Genomic DNA, 20454 nt, shown 5'->3' with positions numbered 1-20454 from the left:
TCAATCGGATGACGAATAGATTGAATCGGCCAACTCGTAATCTGTCTTCGGTCTAGAATATTCTCCACAATCGCTATACGAATTGTCTTTGCAGTGTCACAATCAATCCTCATTTTCCGGCGCCATGGCATTTAATAGCGTCTTGCTGTTGTATTGTGGGTCTGTCTCAATTTTCGTCATGGCCGTCATGAAGACCTGTCTTTGTTTTCGTCATGGCTGTGGGAGTGTTCTTGTGGCGTTGTACTATTGTCTCCTCCTTCGTCATGGCTGTTACAATGTCATCATTTGAATGTAGGACTTTCTCCAGTTTCGTTATGGCTGTGGCCGTTTACTGACCAAATTGTGGTGTGGTGGAACTGTCACAATCTTCGTCATGGCTATAGACATGTCCTTTTGGTACTGTAGGACTGTCTCCGATTTCGTCATGGTGTTAATAACGACTTCTCATTTTTCGTTGTTGTAGGACTGTCTTAATTAGTTTTTTTCATGGTTATTTATGGTGTCCTTGTGGTATTGAAAGACTGTCTGCTTGACTTGAATGATTTATACAGTCTGCCTGACTTGAATGATTTATACATATGTCTCAACATCATGATGGTACACACCAGGACTGTGATGGTGGATCAATGACAGTTGAATTATCACAATCCCTCCATCTTGAGGATGGGTTAGACACTGGAGGTATTGAGAACAAAAGAGTTTGTTACATGTAAAATAATTTATTGACATTATACAGATGTTCATCATACACTTCAATTTTTGTTTCACCACTGAAGGACAATATGAATTTGTGCTCTAAATTCTGATTACGATACACCTAAGAGAACAGGGTTATAACAGCTGTTGAGAAACTTTTTCTGGAAAGGAAAATGGCCCAGGCTAATAAGGTAAAGCTATAAAGGCCCCATATAACTTGGAATCCAGTCTTTGTTGTCTTTTACAGGGTTTCCTGGATCCCTTGTGAGTGGCGAGCAGAAGCCTTGCTTTTATACCTTGGGCTTGGCAGACCCAGAGGTGTCCAAGAGTTTTAATAGGGGAAATTCCACTATCAGTCTTAATTATCAAAAGGAATTATTGCCTTATGATACACCCCAGAGCAAACGAACCTCCTGCAATGCATAGCCTGCCAAGTTAGCCCAGACCATTTTATACCTTTGGGGAGAATGTCACAAAATCAACTGATTGAACCACTGATATTATCAAGAGAGCCAGATATAATTTTCGGGGAAATGCCATGGATCTTGAATAAGACATGTAAAACTGATACTATAGGATCTTCAAATAGCACTTACATGTAGGTTTAACACAGCCAGGAGCTTTCCAGACTATCTTGATTGCAACACTTGATTTCAAACCAAGTGCTGCCACCTGAGAAGTTGCAACAGCTCCTGGCAGGTTTTACAGTACGAATCAGCTGCAAAACATCCGAGTCATTGTGTCCGACTTTCAGTTTTACCTTGAACAAGAAAAATATTGCACATAGGTTCTCAACACCATCTACTCATTTTGAGGTGACAATTTCACACAATTGGACTACACTATCGAGCAAAACACCTCATGATTTTCAAAGAAATTGTAATCCACTTTGATGATACTGGAGAACATGAGAATTATCCTGCTAGCATACTGATGAATGTCATCAAAACAACATGATTACTGTACACGTTAACCACATGAGTCAGTATTACAGACGTCAACTTTGAAATAAAATGTGAAAGTTACAAAACGCTATTCATCTGAGTTGAACTTCATTGAAATCAGTATACTGGTACGACCCACATTGAAAATAACTTGTATCAATTACAAAAAAAAACACTTTCAATATCAGAAACGTTTCTGATAAACACAATTCAAGGATTATAGTGTATCTCATTGAAAACACTGTACAGTTTCACCCACAGTGCTTATGCAGTATCTGTGACGATTTAATCATAATAGCTATCAGTAAGCCAGGATGAAATGAAACCTCTTTTGATTGGTAAAGGCACTAAACTGTGCCATAAACACCTATGTACATTTATAATTTCAAAACAATGTCAATCATGTGGCCAACCCTAACAAGAGTAGACTTTGACAGCCAGGGTTTGTGAACATTGCTTACATCGAGTAATCACAAACAAACATTGCCCTCTGCATATCCAGTAAGATTTGTGCCAAATTCTAGTTACATTTCTGCTAATTTAGGCACATGCTTGTGTTTTTTCAACAAAAAACTGACCAAAAGTTCCCAACTCCGTCATGCTTCGCATAATGGGCAAGATGGATGAGAGTTAAATTTTATACAGCGCAAATTCAGGATATTCAAATTAACAGCATGCCAGGCCCGGTATCATAAAACTTTCATGCCACTTGATTAAACATAACCACTATGTAAGCTATATATAATAAAATGCAAATTAATGCTAATACATGTACAAGAATAAGCATGACCAATGTTTTATGATACCAGGCCCTGGTCATCAGTTTGAGAGTGGTTTGAATATGTACATGTATCTAATTTTTCAATCTTCATCTGATAAAGCTTCATAATGGGCAGAGTGTTTTGGATATGAGGACTCAGCCTGTGCCGACTGGGCAGGGGAACCACGAGGCCGATCAGACATGTCCATTCTTGTAGGATGTTGCCCTTGTGAGGGTGCCATTGTATGTCTCGTGTTCGGGTAACTGCCATAATAATAACCAGCAGTTGTATGAGGGTAAGGGTGCATTCTGTTACTAGAGTCTGGCATATGTTCCTGATGGGAGGGGTCAGCTGGGTGTCCCAGACCCATTTGAGGCATTACTCCGGGGTGAACAGTTCGTGACGGGTCCATAGGATGGCCTGTCCTTGAAGGATCCATAGGATGACCAGTTCGTGAAGAGTCAACTGGGTGACCAGCCCTTGAGGAGTCCATAGCATGGCCACCTCGCGATGAGTCCATAGGCATGACACTACGTGACGGGTCAGCGGGATGACCAGTCCGGTAACTATCCGTGGTGCTTTCAGGTTTAGCTGAAAGATGCTGTGAGCTGGCATGAATCAACTCTTCCACATTTCGGGGACTAAATGTATTCCCTGGTCCAACAACTTCAGCATCAGGGCGCTGACGAGGGCTATATCCTTGCGGTGTTGAAATAATGTCTCTATTAGGCTGCCGGGGACTGTAGGCTTGGCGAGAGAGGGGCGAACCCAGTCCCTGATCACGAGGGGTCTGCCTGGGACTATGAGCTGAATGAACACTACTGACTGATTCCCGGCTCTGTGGCCGAGGGCTATGTCGCTCTGACATTGGTGAACTATACTCCGGTCGGGTGATGTACCCTGGGGAAGAAACAGGGATGGCGTGATGGGGGTACATGTGAGGTTGAACATCACTAGACATCACACGCTCAGGATGTTCAGAGCCACCGACTCGACTACCTCGTCTATCACCATCAAAACTTTCACGACTATGTGGCCTATTCATTCCATAATCAGACCGAGGACTTTTTTGATAATGCACAGCCATTGGATCACTCGACGATGTGGCGTCTGCCTCTAGTCCGTGAGTATCAGCCTCCATATCTGTAGCACTACTCACACTGGAAGGATGCGATGGCTTTTGATTCGGATCATGAGGTCCATAATGCATGCCCTGAGGTGTGCTACGATCAGAGCTCTCCACTGCATGGCGCTGCTCATGCATTGTACTAGACTGTACAGCTTCACCTGAAGCCATCTGATGAGGATGCATGTCTCGACGATAATCCTGCATGTACTGTCCAGACTGTGAGGGCCGTGGTGAGCCACCATACTTTCTCTCCTCCATTCCCTGAAGAGCTAACTGTGATGGGTGCGAAGGCGGCCTTGATCCGTATCCACTGGGATAATTCGAAGGTTGTTCTCGTTCTTGTGACGGTGCCATTTTAAAGCCGAAGCTTTCCCCTGCATACATCATCTGCTGGCCGTCAGGGTTTTCATTCAGCACCTCAGAAATTTTGTTTTTGACGTATTCAAGCGGCGACATTGATACTCGTTGTTTTGCCATATCCATCGCACTCTGACCAGCAGCACGGTTCTCATTATTACTACTGTCTGCTGGGTAATCTGAAGAAAGAAGTGGAAATCTGGTCAGAAATAAAAATGATAGGTGACAATGTCCATTCATACACTCACGATGATTTACAATAGAGATGTCACTGTCAATTCACCTCTAAGTTTTGGACTGCCTTTAATCTCTATTATCAATCTTTCATCAACAAATTCTTGCAAGGGATATTTTGAACTCCATAATTCTTACCTGGGAAAGACTTTCCTTGTGGCTTGGAAGATAGTATGCTGGTAATGGCCTGATGAGCTGCAGCCAGTGTGGAGACAGGCTGTTGTGAGCGCGGGGACCGAGGGGATGAGCTCTTGGCTGCCTTGGCTTCATTGCTGCTACTGTCTGAGGAACCTAATAAACAAGGCATGGTCAAGTTGAAAATAAACCCGAAACTTCTTTACGAGTCACTGGAAACTACTGACATCAAACTTCAGCGAGAGTGAGATGATTTTGCTTTTAATCTCAGTTTGGGCTCAGGAGCTGGGATGACTGTCACAAATGCTCAAAACAAAATTTGGTTTGAAAAATCTCTGCAAATCTGTACATGCGTTACTTGCAGTACATGAAATTGTAGAAAACTGTCACACTCACTAGCTGGAGAAATAGGCTCCACGTTATAGCCACTGACGGCCTGACTAGTCTGAGGTGTAGCTGACCGAGACTGCTCCGATTGTGACACTTCTCCTTCCGTTATGTCATTTCTGGCAATTTTGATGATTTCCCTCTCGTCGGGAGCAAGAACATCTTTTCCCTGAAAGTGAAGGCAGAATCATTCAGTTATTTCCTCAAGGGAAGTACATTTTCAATAAACAATGCAGTACAAAAGGATTGCAGATCTATGATTGTACATGCAGGTGTTTTTGTAATGAAATATCATTGCCTTGCATAAATAAACTGTAAGAACTTTACCCTACCTGTCTGGCGAGTGCCTTCTTTAACTTCCAGTTATTATACATTGGCCCAGCAGCCCCCGCCGAGAAACTTCTTGGTCTGTTGTCATACTCCTCCCCTGGCGGCAGCCGACCATCTCCATTTCCAGCACTTGGTGGTGGGGACATCGTCATCTGGCTACGGGCAGCCGCAGCAGCTGAATTGGAGAGCGTCAATATCATCCAAAATTCGTACAAACAAAAATAGGTCACGAATACCTGAACCTGGCACCGCCATGGCAGATGGGATACAGTTCAGATGAACTGGAGAAGCTGGCAAAGAACAGGCAGACATGGCAGAGCTTTGTTAATGGCCAATGTGCTGCCAGGCACCAAAAAGAAATTATGTAAGTAACTAGGTAATACTTGAACGAACAGTCCAGTACTAGGCATAAATTTTTGACGACAGGGGACAATGAACTCGAGAGCCATATTAGTCTTACCTTTACTCATTCCTTTTGAAATGGATCCCTTTGGGCCATGACCACCCATCGTCCGGTGCATATAATTCTGAATGATGATGGCATCGATGTGATCACCAAGCGTTATATTCTTATCAATCTCACCACCAGGCCCGACTACCTGTTGGCCAGGAAGAGGGCCAGCATTTTCACCACCAGGACCTTGAGTCGACTCAGCCTCCGATGTTGGTTTAACGGGCGGGGAACTCAAAGATGATTGATCAGCTTCTGCTGGGGACTTTCCAGCCTTTGGGCTTCGGGTACTGCTAGTGTCAGGTTCCCCCATACCAGACTTTGTTGAGGCAGGACTTTGACGATTCTCATTCGACTCAAAGCCAGCAAATTTTGGAGGTTTGGCACCATAAGAAGAAGACTCACATTCCTGGTCCGGTCTGGAAGAAGATGCACTCATCTCAGCTTCGTAGCGGCTAAGCGCTGCTTTATGAGGTTTATAAAGTGGGGACCTCTGTTCACCAAAACTTATTGAATGGCCATCATTTGATGTATCAGGACTACTCATTGATGGCTTTTTGGCGGCAGGTTTTGCAGACTGGCCTTCAGAAGCATTACTAATCTGATGAACAATGATTAAATCTATCAGGTTGGCTGCAGTTAGACTGTTCCTCGAGTCTCCAGATTCGTTTCCTTTGTCATCTTTTCCAGAAGCTGCAGACACTGCTGCCCATTCTGCCGGCACAGTCTCACGCTCCCGCTCTCTTTCTCTAGAGGGTTGCGGTGGTTCATACTTTGCTGGCATCTTAGCGGTCCCCATGAATGTCCCACTCTCCGACGGCGGTCTAGGACCCTCCCGGCTTGGTGGTGTCTCTCGAGCCTTATCTGGAGGCACACCTGACTGTGAATTAGGCCGGGAATGATCTTGCCTCATCTCGGGTCTCATTTCCTGAGGATACTTCATCCTCTGGTCCTCTGGATGACCGGGTTGTTCAAATGGAGGACGCACATCTCGAGCATCCCTGACCGGTGTTGAAGAGCGGGATTTGTGCTCTGGTTGCTTATACATTCTATATTGTTCCATTTGTGCCTCATATGAACCTGGCATCCCAACAGGTGGACGATCCCTCGGTGACTTTGGGGCATCTCTTGGCATTGAAACATGGTGAGGGTGAGGTCTATCTTTGTTGACTGACAATGACTGTGCATTAGCTGCTGCATCCACCAAAGCATTGAATGCCTCATTTCCGAAAGGTCTCTGTTGTGAGTTGACTCCACTTGTACTGTCAGGCATATGGTGCGGTCCCCTAATTGCCATGCCCTCTGGTCCTCCAGGTTTACCCGTGTACACTTGTTGTATAACATTCTGTCTTGAGGCCTGTGGGGGAGGTGGCTGCGGAGCACGGCTCGGACCAGGGCTATGAGTGCTTCCAGGAACGTTGGATTTCGGCCAAGACTGGGACAAACCAGAGACGTCGCCTCTGGGTGATGCAGCTTCTCTTGGAGATGGTGCAGGCGAGTTATTAGCTCTCGGTCCACGGTCTGTCATTGGGCTGGGTATTTGACCAGGATGTGGTACGTACAGCATCCCCTGATGAGTAGCCAGCGCTCCGTAAGGAACACCAGCCAGGTGACTGACATTAGGATGAATCAGAGCCTCCATCATAGCTGGTGGGTATCCCTTTGGGACAGCTTCACGACCAACAGGACCTCGTGGAGATAAGTGCTGTTCCTTATCCTGTGCTGCTGCACGTCGCTGGATATCTTGGGCCTGCATCTGCTGAGCAGTCATGAAGTCATCCATTAGAGTTGCTCTGGAGCTGCTGTAGGCTGATCCTTCAGGGTACTGAGGCTGGTACTGCATCCCTTGGTATGCGTAGCCTGAGCTTGAAGGTGACATCCGCCGGGCTAAGTACATCTGTTCAATGGCACGGCTATCATACACCATAGGCATCCTGATGCCATTATATGGCATTCCCCTGCTCATGGCATCATAAACACCTGGCATTCGTGGTATGCCAGCTTCATAGGTGACTGGGACACCACGCCCTGCTCCTTCAACTGGTGTACCACGTGTGATTGATCCCTCAGCTCTCGACTGGGGTGGTGTAGCCTGACGCAACAGTCCTTCATATCGTGGGGTCCCCATGGATATGGAGCCTTCAAATCTTGAAGTAGGAGCCGAAGGCATTGAACTAGGAGGTGGGTGACCACTAACGGGAGTGCCTTGAGTGATAGACCCAGGTGGAGGTTGTTGCTGAATCAACGGGGACAACTTTTGCTCCTTTAGACCCATCTTCGGGGACGTCTTTGAATTGATCAAAGGAGGAGGTGGAGGAATAGCAGTCCTATTTGGATGCACGTTCATACGCTGTCCTGGGCCATGATTATGACCCTGCCGATCCTGGCCAGCAGCGGCATAAGGGGATGAGCTTCGAGGAGCAGACTGTCTAAGGGCAGGAGGTGTTGATGTGGCCTGATTCCTGTCTTGGTACTGGGCTGCAGATGGTGATTTATCTCTCTGATCTGGATATTGGCGATACTGATCCCGTGGATGGTCACGATGTGGCGGTACTGGTGGTGGAGGAGGCCCAGAATCGCGCATCGGTTCTCCAGATGCTGAATAATGATGTGAATGAGCAGGGGGTGGCGCTCCAAGTCGTTTAGGTGTATCTTCAACTACACCTGGTCTCATATATGGCTCAAATGGACGAGCATCTCTGGGTTCAAAGTCTCTCGGGTCACCTTTATAGCCATGTGGACTACGATCTCGGTTGGAGCGAGTAGAAAGATCCTTTACTTCATAATCAGCAGGTGGTTGTTCCCTAGGTTCCCTCATAGGTGGCTGTGGAGGGGGTCCACCGGGTGGGCGCTGGCGATAACTCATCTCAGACTTCTTATCATCCCAATAGCCAGGTGGCATCTGCTCTGGTTGGCGGTGTTCTGGTCGAGATTCTCTTCTTAAATCCTGAACCGGTATCCCCGAGGCACCTAGTGGATGATGTGCTTCAGATGTTGATGAAATCTGTTGTCCAGGGAGTCCACCAGGAGGACCTCCAGGTGGCATATGTGGCATTGCCTGACGATCCATCATCATATGTTGAGGCCTTGGTGGCATGCCAGCTGGCCCGCCCATCTGACTAGGAGCTGACGGCGAGGAGTTGGGTGGTACTCCTAGTGCTGGCGATGGATACACACTTGTTGGAGGAATTCTTCCTGGCACAGGTTCCACATCTCTGCTGGCATCAGCTGCAAGTAATGAACGAGTCATGAAAAAACAATATAGATAGAAATCTGAATAGCAAAAGCACCATGATAAAGCACTGCATTTCATGCAGAATCCTTCTTGACGAAGTCTGAGAGTGCTCAAAATTAAAACAAGGTTTTACCTAAAAATTGTCAATGTTTGAACATAATCAATGAGGATCCGTAAGAACTCCTTCAATCATTATGCCTTACAACAAACTCCCCTCTACTTTCAGCTTTGTTTTAGATATTTTTCTAAAAAAGCTTTTGGCGAGTTATATATTTATTATATTACTGTAAGCCTAACTTACTTCCTCTACCGATAGTCCTGGTTAGATTTCTCTCAATTGCCGAATGAATCAAGTCCCGGATGCATGCTGGCCGGAGGTTGCCATTTGCACCATTATCGGACTTGTCTTCTGGCTTGGGCTTCTGTTCTTTACTATCTTGGGGTCGTTCTGTTGAACTGGAGATTTGGTCACCAGAGTGGCTTGGTTTGCCATCATCAGGAAAGGGCCTGGGGAGATAAATAAGTTATTCATTTATCAGATTTCTAAAAGAGAGAATAAAGCCATATGGATGACATGGCCTTTTAGCATGAATAAAAGATCTGTTTAAGACTCACCTATAAAAGATTTCTTGGGACTGTAAAAAGCCTTTTTACAAATTAATGTGAGTCAAAATCATGCTTTTTAAAATCATGATATGATTCTGGGCGTTATTTCACATGAAACTGTTGTTTCTGAATCTGAGTCAAGAAATAATATAATGAAAAAAACTGGATTCTTCGCACTACACAACTAAAGTACACTTACCTCTTATCAACGTTGGGGTCTCTTCCAGATGATGGAGGCTGTAGCTGCCCAACAGGTGGCAGGAAATCATGACTAGAAACTTCAGGCTCCTGGCCAGCTCCGACAAAGCCCTCCTTATCCATCTGGGAACACGGGCCTTCATCGGCACTGAGAGTGGCACTGCTGTCGTAGTCTGGGTTACTCTTTAGGCTGACTTGCGATGTGCTGAGTGAGCTGCTCTGTTGCAAGCCAGTGGGGATGTCGGCCTTGTTCTCCTCCACTGACTTGGCTCTCGAGTCCCCCGACGCCAATGCAGCAGGTAGCGATGTCTCCATGTCTTCTTCTGCAACGGAAGACATTCAATCAAGACACAACTAAAATGAACACTTTCGCACCTGTCAAGGTCACACTCATAACCCCTCGGACAAAATTTGAAAAGCATTTTCCTGGAAGGTCTGCAGTTTGGATAGAGATCTATAAACAAACATTACTTTTGCCCCAACCAGGACTTTTGGGGGGATGCCATTGACAAAATTTCCCATGTTAAAAACCTATCCCTTTATAGCTCAATGCCATGATTTCAAAGTGATAAGTACTCAGCAATTTGTAAGGCCAAAACCTCTGCTCTTAGTATCAGATAGGAGTGGAGACATAAAAATTGAAAAAACAGCAAATGCCAAGAAGATTTCCCCAAAAGGGCACTCAACTTACCAACTTCTTTCTCTCGGTCCCTCTCAGGTTCCAGTTGAGAAATACTGGGGGCGCTAGTAGTATCGGAACCACCATCGGACTCATCACCATTATCATCATCAGAGCTCATCTCGACATCAGAGCCAGCTGTTACAGTTGACGCCATGCTTTCTGAGATCGAAATGGTTCGATTGTCTTGTTTCTGAAAATGTTAAAAAGGTCAAACACTGTGAACAACAAAATTTTCATGTCTTTTTATTATTGTGATTCACAACTTGGGAAAAAAATAGAAGTGACGTCATAGACTTTCCTGATGTTAGATATTGTGACGTCATTTAGATCTTCACGCTGCCTTATTATTGTAATATCAATGATCGCCTCTAAAAATATTGCAACCAGCTGACAATGAAAAACCAGGAGATGGAAAATAACACATCTCATAATTAGAATCCCACTGAGAGTTTGAAGTTGGATTATAAACCAGATTAAGAATATTTTTGTAACGATTTCAAGGTATGAACTTGATGCAATTTAGTCTTTTTGACAAACATCAAGTTTCCAGAAATAGCCCAAGAATTTGCGTCATGCTTACCCTGGCCTTCTTGTATTCTTGCACCAAAGTCTCCAGATTCAACTTTCTCTTGTAATTGAAATAAAAGTTTTTACACTGGGCTTCAGTTTTACTCCCAACCAAGTTTGCTATGGCCAACCAATCTTGTCCATGTTGGCGCAAACCTATTGAGAAGAGAATTGAGATATCACATATACAGTGGAACCTCCCTTAGCGGACACCTCTCTATTAAGGACAACCTCTCAATTAAGGACACTAGGTTTGGTCCCAAATTGGTTGCTTCCATTCGATTTGACCTCTCTAATCAGTACACCTCTCTATTATGGACAGGACTTGCCAGTCCCGAGGGTGTCCTTAATAGAGAGGTTCTACTGTATATTCAGGCAGTCACTGTTTCTAACAGAAGTTTGGCGACATAAGTCAGAGAGTATAGCTTATGAATCTCGGAAAAGGTCTGCCTGAAGTCTACTGGGGTCGACATAAATATGTTTCCCCCATTTCTGGTGTGTGAACCTTGCACAGGTGTGCCAGGAAAGTCCTAAGGTGCTAACTGGAAGTTTCCAGAGTTCTTTAGAAGCAGACATATTGTTCCAGAAAGGAGGTTATACCATGCATATCAAGACCCCACTGCCGTAGCCTGCAGTAGTGGCATTATTTCACTTTGCAATTCTTACAAATGGTCAACATAGTCACTGACCATATAAACCATCACTAAAAGAGCAGAATAAAAGGGAAAAGTTGAAATTCTCACCATCCTTGGCAATATCCATCTCCTCTTCGGTCCACCGCGACGTCTCCGAGCTGTCGCCTGCAATGATATGATATGATGATGAATATATCATGTTTATTACCAATCTCAATGACACCACGGGGCAGGGCAAGATTGGGCAAAGCAGGGGGCAAATGGGTTAACAACAAAGTGAGACATAGTGAATAATAATTACGTAAATCAGATAGGATTGGTTAGCAGATGTAAAGAGTGTTGATATTTTGCATGGTACCTACTTTGAGAGTTGTTTAGGCCCTACATGGGTAGAACATTTCATAATTGACAAACTCTATACTGTTTTAACAAAAGGTGTTAAAACAAAAGGTGTTAAAACATGAACTGCAAACTTTCACAGGCGTTTGATGTAATAAATACATCTATTTTTCTTATTTTTTAAGAATTAAAAATGCAGAATTGTTGACGATACATTAATTTAATAAAATCCAACACTACATGATCCACTAAGACAAGCACGAGGAGCAAAAGGTGTTAAACTTTGGTAACAATCCACATTTTTTACTTGAGACAGCCACTATTAGTCAGGAAGCGGGGACAAATGTAGCAACAGAGTTCCAGCTGGACAGAATAAGGACTGGGTACTCTGATTAAACTTTAATCTTACCATCTCCATTCTCTGGCACTAGAGCCACCAGGGGTTCATTTGTTTGAGGATTGGTGCCAAGCTTACGTGCGATACGATTAAAACATGCAGAGCAGCACTTGCTGATGTCTTCCCCAATCTCTGCAAGATGAAATCAAACATTTACTCCCACAACATCAAACACGTTTTCGGTAACAATGTGTACATCAATTTCCCTGAATACTCATCCCAGTCACCGATCCTGGTGGCCTGGTAATTAACATGTCCACCTCGTGAATGATAGTCGATTGTTGATGCCCGCCGGTAACCTCATTCCGATGTGGTCAGTTGGTCAACCGCCAGCTAGTTGAATATAGGGTAGCAACTGCCTGCCTGGCTACTGAGTGCTAGCCAGCAGCTATGACTATGTGGCTCTCCTACTGTCTAGGATGAAGATGCAAGGCCAGGGCAGAGTAATTATCAAATTACTCACGGAGATCTTTCATGACCGGTTCCTTGACATCCTGTGATAGCTCTGCCCACTTTGCAGGGAACGGCCGCAGTCGCTTCACTTTTCTCTTGGGAGTCTTACAAGTCGGAATAGGACATCTGAGGAAGATAGGTAAGAATTTGAAAAAGCCATATCACCACATACATGTACACAAAGCATAAAATGAATTTACTTTGAGAGCGTCAACAACATCTTACATTTACATCACCCAACTACATAGAACTAGAAGTATCCTTCTTGGTATAGTAACAGCAAACAAATGGGCCACAATAGAAGAGCAGCACCTCCAATCAGGGTCACTGTGATTTACTCATGCATTCTGCCTACCAACCAAAAAAGTAATTCTAAAAACTACTGCATCAAAGCGCTGAAAATTTTTTTGGGACAACCTGTATCACGATTCCATAATAAATGAATTATGATAATTGACTACACTAAAGCATACACAGTGGTTAGATTCAGAAAAAAAGACTGTTAGAAACTATAAGGAAAAAGGTCATGAACATTTAAACACAGACCGGACAGTGTTTGTCCTTCCAATCAGTGGTGGCCCAGGAGTAAAAGGTGAGGGAAGCAGTAGTTTTGTCAATAGTTCACATATTGCACTCGACACAATCACACCAGGGATGAGACACTTCATTTTTCGAAAGTTATGAAATTGTTGGTTTCAGTTGTAGCACTTTTTTTCACCCACACCTGGTAAAGTGTTCAGAAATCCCAGAGATTTTAAGAGAAAATATCTGGTCTCATCCCTACCAACGACAGTTGTTAGTACATGACAAACCGCTCGAGTTACATACTGGGTGTACCTTCTCCTAACTGAGCGACACCTGCAACTACTGCACACCCTCATGTCAGGGGTCAGTTCCGCCTCACTCAGGCCGTACAGGTCACAGTTACTCTTCGTCAATGGCCGGCTCATCCCATAATGTTCCAGCTGAGTCTTGCACACGGCACACTGATGGGCTCCTCCTCCTTCGACCTGGTCACCTCCCTCATCCGTTGTGGGAGGCTGACTCGGTTGTGGCTCCTCGTTGGTCTCTTCTTTTATCTCCTTTTTATCACTAAAACAAAACATTCAGCTTGTCAAATCTTGGCAACAGAAAACACAGGTCATTCTCTCGAGCTAACCCTCATCTACAGCTGGATATTTTGACTACACTTTAGCTACACCCTTAAGGTTTCTGTTATTCAACGCAGACCGTCTGCCCCTGGTTCAAATCCTTAAGTGAAGAGACAGTTGACTAGAAATGATTCTATCAAACCATACCACAGATACGTCTACATACCTGCTGGTTGATACTGGCTCTTCTGCCTTAGGCTCCTCCTTAATGTCTTTGGTCTCCTCACTAGAGCGGGGAAGCTGAAACACGAACACAATTTCATCAAAGCTTCAGTTAATTACCCTGTACACTATAAGTATGACCAACAAACTTTACCTTTACAATTGCAGAAGACAGCCAAGTACACAAAACAAGCAGGCAGATGTGACTGTCAAATCAACGAAGGCAAAGAGGAAGAAAAGACGTAATGGAGAAACTTACTATTGATGTTGGCTGCAGCTGGGACTGTTGCGGCTGTTGTTTCTGTAACTGTCTTCGTCTCTTTACACTCTGTTTACGTAATAATTGTTTGTAGTTTTCATTCTTCTTTGACAGGTAGTAATATTGGATGCAGTCCGTCACGCTCTGGATTAAAAAAGGAAATATATGATATTTGCAGGAGACCAAATAAAGGATGACATTTATACTGAGAGGATTGCTTTGCATGATGAGATTAATGAAAAGTAACAACCACTCCTAATTACAAGTGCTCAGCTAGAGTGCATTAAGACGATTGTTGGCAGGAGGTTCATACCAGTAGCAAGGGCCACTTATCCTACGCCACTAATCCCCTGTAGTGAAAAGGCGAAACTACCACAACAACTTTGACAGGTTGAATGGATGATTGATTGATTCACAGACAGAATGATTGGCAGGCATACCTTTCTTTCTAAATAGGAAGCTATGACCCCAAAATTCTTTGGATGTTGCAAAAACTTTTCCTTGAAAATCTCTTTCTCTTGTTCTGTCCACATATTAAGTAGCTGCCTTTCTTTATACTCGGCCATTGGATCCTCAATAAGACTATTCGTGTTGATGAACTTATAATGGCGCTGCCTGGCGTCTAGCATCATCGGAGGAATAACTGCATAACTCCGCATTTTCTTATCCTCTTCTTCCTGTTCGTGTAAACCGTCCATTATTTGTTCGAGTTCTGCCTCGCTACGAGCATAACCACCGATACTCCGCGTACCGACCCGCGTGAATCGTTCACGGTCCTCGCGCGATTTCTTAACCTCTGGAAATATCTTTTCATAGAATTCCCGCGTGCGAGCTTCCTTGGCCCGACGCTTGTTGCTGTTCTCGACCCGCTCCATCTTTTTCAGCCACACCTGCATCAGTTGATCATAGCGCTCGGACAGATAACGCTCCTATAAATAGAAGATAACACTTCGTCAGATTTCATGAAGGTCCTATTTAAAGGTTTGCTTTGTAACATCTGAATAGATTTTTTTGCTTTTGTGACATAATGGAAGGAAATTAACTCGCATGCCTACTCTTAGACATGACAAATTGGCCTGATGCACAAATAAGAATTTGCTGATTACACTTTGTTCTAGAGTTATTGCGAAAATAATGTCTGTTACAAGGTCAAAGGATCTGGTAAGGGGGCATAAGGCAAAGGGTGATAATCAGATTCAGATGCCCATGGGGCGTATTTCTGCCTGGGAGACATAATCTGATACGTCTCTCAAAGTGTCCAACTGAAAGTGGAAATACTCATACCCTTATTCGTCTTGCTTGGTGTTTCCTCTTGAAATGTAAAATCAGCCTCTTCTTGAAGGTGAGGAATCTGTAATGAAAGACAATCTTTAAACTGACAACCTCCGTTTATAAGAATCAGGAATGCAATATCATCCCAGTGAAAATGCTGTAGTCAATAAAACCCACACTTCTACAAATTGCCTACCGGTGATCTAACACATTTGGGCTGGGTTGTTCAAAACCACGTTAGATTAAACAAAGTTGTTGGAAAAATTGTGATTTTACGTTGCTAAGGTTACTTAACGTAACCAATAGGGATAACATGAATTTTGTGCTTTATAACAACCAGTAGCAGGTTCATAATCCCAATTCCCATCTCACTGTCTGGAAATGATAACATCTCATAATAACACAAGTTCTTATCAGATAATTTCTTATCAAATCATAAGCATGCCATCAGAAATTAGAGCAGAACTTTTACACGTGTGTATTCTCTGGATGCTGAGAGACGTAAATGAATCAAATAACTTACTTTCTCTTGTTTTCATGATAGATAGCTGTGTCTGATGGTTGGTTGTAGAGAGGCTGAAAAGTTAAATGAGTATTGGTTCAATGGCCTGTACACATCCAAATAAATCTTGAGATTTTTTTTATTAAGACTGATATATCGAGGTCTTAAATCTGTCTCGAATCTTCATCTTGGTCCAAAGGGCAACCACGGCCAATACTCTATCAGCCTTTTATATTCACAGGACACCAAGGCTTTTTCTGCACTCTGCAAGTTAAAGGTGGACATTTTTGTGAAGAAAATATGTTAAACAATGAAATAAAAAACCAGAGTACAATAACATTTAACAACAATATGGCCACTTGACTTACCAGCTCCACTTTAGTTCCAAGCTTGGTAAGAGTGCCAAGAGCAACTTCAACCTTTTTCTAAAAAAGAGTGAAACAGTGTTGATGAAAAATTAGCAGAATGTTTCAAGAGAATCCCCTTGTTGAGGATTTGGATCTTGCATACCAATGGAATGAATTAGAGGAGCTGTTTCGGCAAATAATTTACATGACTTGCTTAGTGCATTTACGCTTCTCGTAAATCTTTTTAATAAAGCTTTTTCTCACAAATATCAAGATCTCCAACAACAAGTACAAAGTCTCTAGATGAAGTAGCCACATAAAAACATTACATCATCGTCAAAATGTCAGGAATCCTAGCGCACCAGCGAAGTGACATCACACAGGGTACGAGTCCATCAACTGGGCAATGATGGCACCACCATTGGGACAATACCAAACTAAGCCCTAGTTCACAACAAACAACATTGTCACAGCACCGGTGAAGACAGTGGCCTAGTCTCAGGACACTGGGCCACAGCCAAAGGTTATCTTAATCGCCGATCACAAGGATAAATATAAGCATGTTCATTTTGATCTCATTAATCTTTTGCTAATATATTTCCACACGTTTTTTTTAATAATAATTATCACAGAATTGAAATCAAAGTCTCATAAAGACCAATGATTTATCAACACAAAAATAAACAATTCAAAGTCAATCTATGACAAAACCATGATTTATGAGTAGCAACAGCAAACATTGTCACATAAGAATATCAATGAGGTTATTGAACTTTACTTCAATTCAATGAGGAGCGGGAAACAGTGGGTACCAGTCTGGGTATCAATGAAGACTTAAAAGCTTTCAAAGAGACTTTAAAAACCTGGACTCGCTGTATGGGAAACTGAATCAGAGATAAAACTGTGTGACCTCCTTTAAACTTTCATGTACATGTACATCCTCTAACTAAACATGTACATTGTACTAACAGTCACTAGACATTGCATTGTGAATGCGATGGAATCCACACTGTGCGCAAATCCTCCAGTAAAGGTTCTTGCAGAAGTACTAGAATCATTACTTACCCTATTTTCAGCATAGATAATCTGGGCTACACTCAGATGCTTGGCTTCAGCCTGGGGCTCCGAGGGTGAAGGCTTCTCCTCAGGAGGCTTGACTGACTCCTCTTCTAACTGCTGCTGTTTCTTCTTCAACTTGCCAATCTGTCCTTCCACTTTTGCAATCTCACGATCTAATTTGCTGATGTTTGATAAGAGCTCCTCCTTGTTTGCTCGCATCAAGGCAGCCTCGCCTTTATTCTCTTCTGGGGGAAGAGTGGGAGAAATAGCTTCCACTTGAGGGTGATAACCTGGTTCCTGAAATAGCATCAAAGTCTGTTTTGAGACCCTACGTATTTGCAAAATCACTTAAGTAATATGACACAAGAAGAATTTTTTCTTTAGATTTTCCTTTCTTAATTTCCTTAAAGAACGTTGTTTGGAGGCTGTATTGTTGGTACTGCAATGAGTAAGGACTTCAAAAGTTTACCTTTTTAGTTTCAGTAGCTGTATCAATCTGTAGAGGCTGACAGAGCTCTGGACGCGCCGAAGTATCGACCATGAGCCGTTGTCGTTTGCTACCATATGGACCATGCTCTGGCGGTTTCTCGTGCATGCCCTGGCGGGATTCGCGCTCATATGCCCCATAACGGTACTGATCCGTTGATCGCTCCCTTTCAATTCCTGCAGCGTGATGACTAGGGAAATCCTGCAGCATCGACGGTCTGCGACGCAACTGGGCTTGTTCCTCCCGAAATCGATCATGGTAGTCATTGACCCGTTCACTCTATAAAGCAATAAAAAGAAGAGGATAAATGATTCTGATAATACAAGAGGAGAAGAATAGGTGGTCAGACACTGGCGCAGTCGTACCTAAATATATCTCTGGACCTACAGAAAATGTTTTGATCTCAGTAAAGCAAGTCACAAAACAGGACCCACCAGTGCAACACACATGAACCATAGTGCAGTATAAACAAAACATTATAAAGTTAGAACTATAGAATAGATATTCCATGAATTCAAGCAACTCACTTTTCCATCTTTAGGACAAGATTGTAGGTCACCCATATTTGTAATCAAAACTAAAATATCCAAAGAATAGTACCAATAATGCAGCCAAACCACATGTCTGTTTTATTTCAAACACAGGTGCATTGCATGTAACCCAACAGGACATGCTTCAATGCAGGTTTGTCATGTCATTTAAAATAATCTTTCTGATAAAGGTCAGGAGTCCAGGTGAGAAATAGGTCAGCGATGTGTCAGCCCCAACAACTATAGTATTTCTTGACCTAATTACACACCATCATTTTTAATCATGTATTTGTATTACATGATCAGATGGTCAAATATATAAAATGACAATCAATCAATCAACTTATGCAATTCTGATATCAAAATCAGACTAGGAGGCAAGTATTTCGGGTAGACGAGCATGCTTCCAAAACCTGTTTATTCATTTGATTTGGCTCATGATAGATGTTGTTTATTTGATATAAAATACCTCTCCAAAATTTAGGGTAGGTACATGTAGCTAGGCCAATAACTTTTTCATCAACCAAAAACAAAATCCTTTCAGCAAGACCCCTCAAAATGAAATATACAAAGGCAAACACGGCCAGCACTGCCTTTTTTTTCTTATCTCCCAACTCAAAGTTTACAAAGAAGGTGGTGTTTTCTAAATTCTATTGGTCAGCAGGGATACATTCATTACACAAACTATTTTCAAAGGATGAAACACCTGAAATAAGTAGTGTTCAAGAGATCAACCACAGTCACACATATTTCTCAGACAGTTAGAAAAGAACTGGAAGGTCACGATGTCTTTTGTCACACAGATAAGATTATTAAGCTGGGTTCATCCATATATCATATTTGTCACTTGACCCATTTCTTAGGTAATGTTGATAACTTATGTGTACTAATGTGTACGTAGTCAACATGCACCAATTGAAAGTACAAATACGGAACTTAATTATTTTTCCACGACTGGAATTCTGGATAATCTAATACATGTATGTCATTTGGGGATCAAAATATGGTCTATATTTTATAGTATAGTGTTGAAAGTTGAAGAATTAAAGTAGAATCTAGAACTTACTGTTAGAAGGCTTTGAATTGACATTGACATATTTATTCTAAAAAACTAGGACATCATAATGACAATGACGTGCACAACAACAGAAAGAGCAACAAGACACTTTGTCCTTGACTGTCTGGTTCAAAAGGTCACCTTGATCTATTTCAAGTCCAGGTAGATTAATATTATGAATCATTTGAAGAGAGATTCACAGAAACAAATGTACCTATTTCTGCAGTAAAAAAATTATCAAAATTATTTCCTTTGCTGTCTCAAGTTCACTGAACTGCAGAAACTGGTTAACGGCTAGGCCTGACCCTGGACTTGACAATAACATTCAGGCTTTCTCCTCAGGAGCTAAGAACAGCTCAATCTTTTTCTATTTCACTGTATCGAGCAAATAAATAATATATATATATATATATACCTGATACTGAGGCCCAGGGTCTCGGTAGATGCCATATGCAGGCGTTCCTATCGGCATCTGGCCGTACCTCTGTGAGTCCTGAGGGTAGGGATATCCTGCTGGTCTCGTCACCGCTGGCGGGGTTAAAGGTCGACCTCTCTTGTAGGGAGATGCCACATCCGATGGTGGACCACCTGGGCCTCTGAAAAACAGAAGATCGTAACTTGAGACATCAGAAAGTAAGTGACTGGGCCCGGTCGGTGGGCAAGCGTCATTGAGGTTAGTACAAGCTAATTAACTCAACAACAGGCCAATGCCATGGTGATTAATCAGGAAATCCTCAACTTTCATCATTACAGTCAAGCCCTTCTCAACCTACATTACAAATAATACAATACCCTTTCTCTGACCCTGGCCCTACTACATGTACTTGTGTATGCATCATCCTGTGCATTGCCTGCAAAATTATGAAAGCTGAAAAACTAAACACTTGAACAAAAACACCTCCACAGAGGAATCTATACCGAAATTTACACTTATTTCACCGGTACTTTATAATTGAGTATTTCATGATGTACGTGCAACGTTCGTTTGAACTGATATATGGTCCGATCCAACAGTATACTTGCCTATCATTCGGCTGCCTACTGGACATTTTGTCTCATTTCGTCCGCCATTACGAGGATTTGGCTTCGTTC

At 42.9% G+C, this 20454-nt stretch overlaps 1 protein-coding gene across 2 annotated transcripts; it reads right to left on the bottom strand.

The window, feature by feature from the left end:
* Nucleotides 1-699: 699 nt before the first annotated feature.
* On the bottom strand, nt 700-20430 carry LOC135482990 (nuclear receptor corepressor 1-like). 2 transcript variants are annotated; one of them, XM_064763478.1, is made up of 23 exons: nt 20386-20430; nt 19778-19958; nt 17758-18054; nt 17295-17585; nt 16251-16307; nt 15904-15956; nt 15393-15459; nt 14549-15037; nt 14109-14252; nt 13854-13927; nt 13365-13628; nt 12547-12662; nt 12096-12215; nt 11456-11512; nt 10726-10868; nt 10155-10335; nt 9465-9786; nt 8961-9166; nt 5434-8652; nt 4976-5148; nt 4653-4812; nt 4260-4412; nt 700-4066 (listed from the first exon to the last, which is right to left on the bottom strand). In XM_064763478.1, exons 1-23 carry the CDS (start codon nt 20409-20411, stop codon nt 2502-2504), a joined length of 8358 nt encoding a protein of 2785 aa, XP_064619548.1. In that variant the 5' UTR covers nt 20412-20430; the 3' UTR covers nt 700-2501. The 2 variants fall into 2 exon arrangements, with proteins under 2 accessions (XP_064619548.1, XP_064619549.1); XM_064763479.1 differs by having other exon boundaries at nt 13374-13628.
* Between the last annotated feature and the right edge of the window lie 24 nt (nt 20431-20454).

Source organism: Lineus longissimus, chromosome 2 (assembly GCF_910592395.1).
Source record: "Lineus longissimus chromosome 2, tnLinLong1.2, whole genome shotgun sequence".
Classification (NCBI taxonomy): Eukaryota; Metazoa; Nemertea; class Pilidiophora; order Heteronemertea; family Lineidae; genus Lineus; species Lineus longissimus.
The sequence above is the reverse complement of the archived record's forward strand: the minus strand, read 5'-3'. Positions and strand labels throughout refer to the sequence as shown.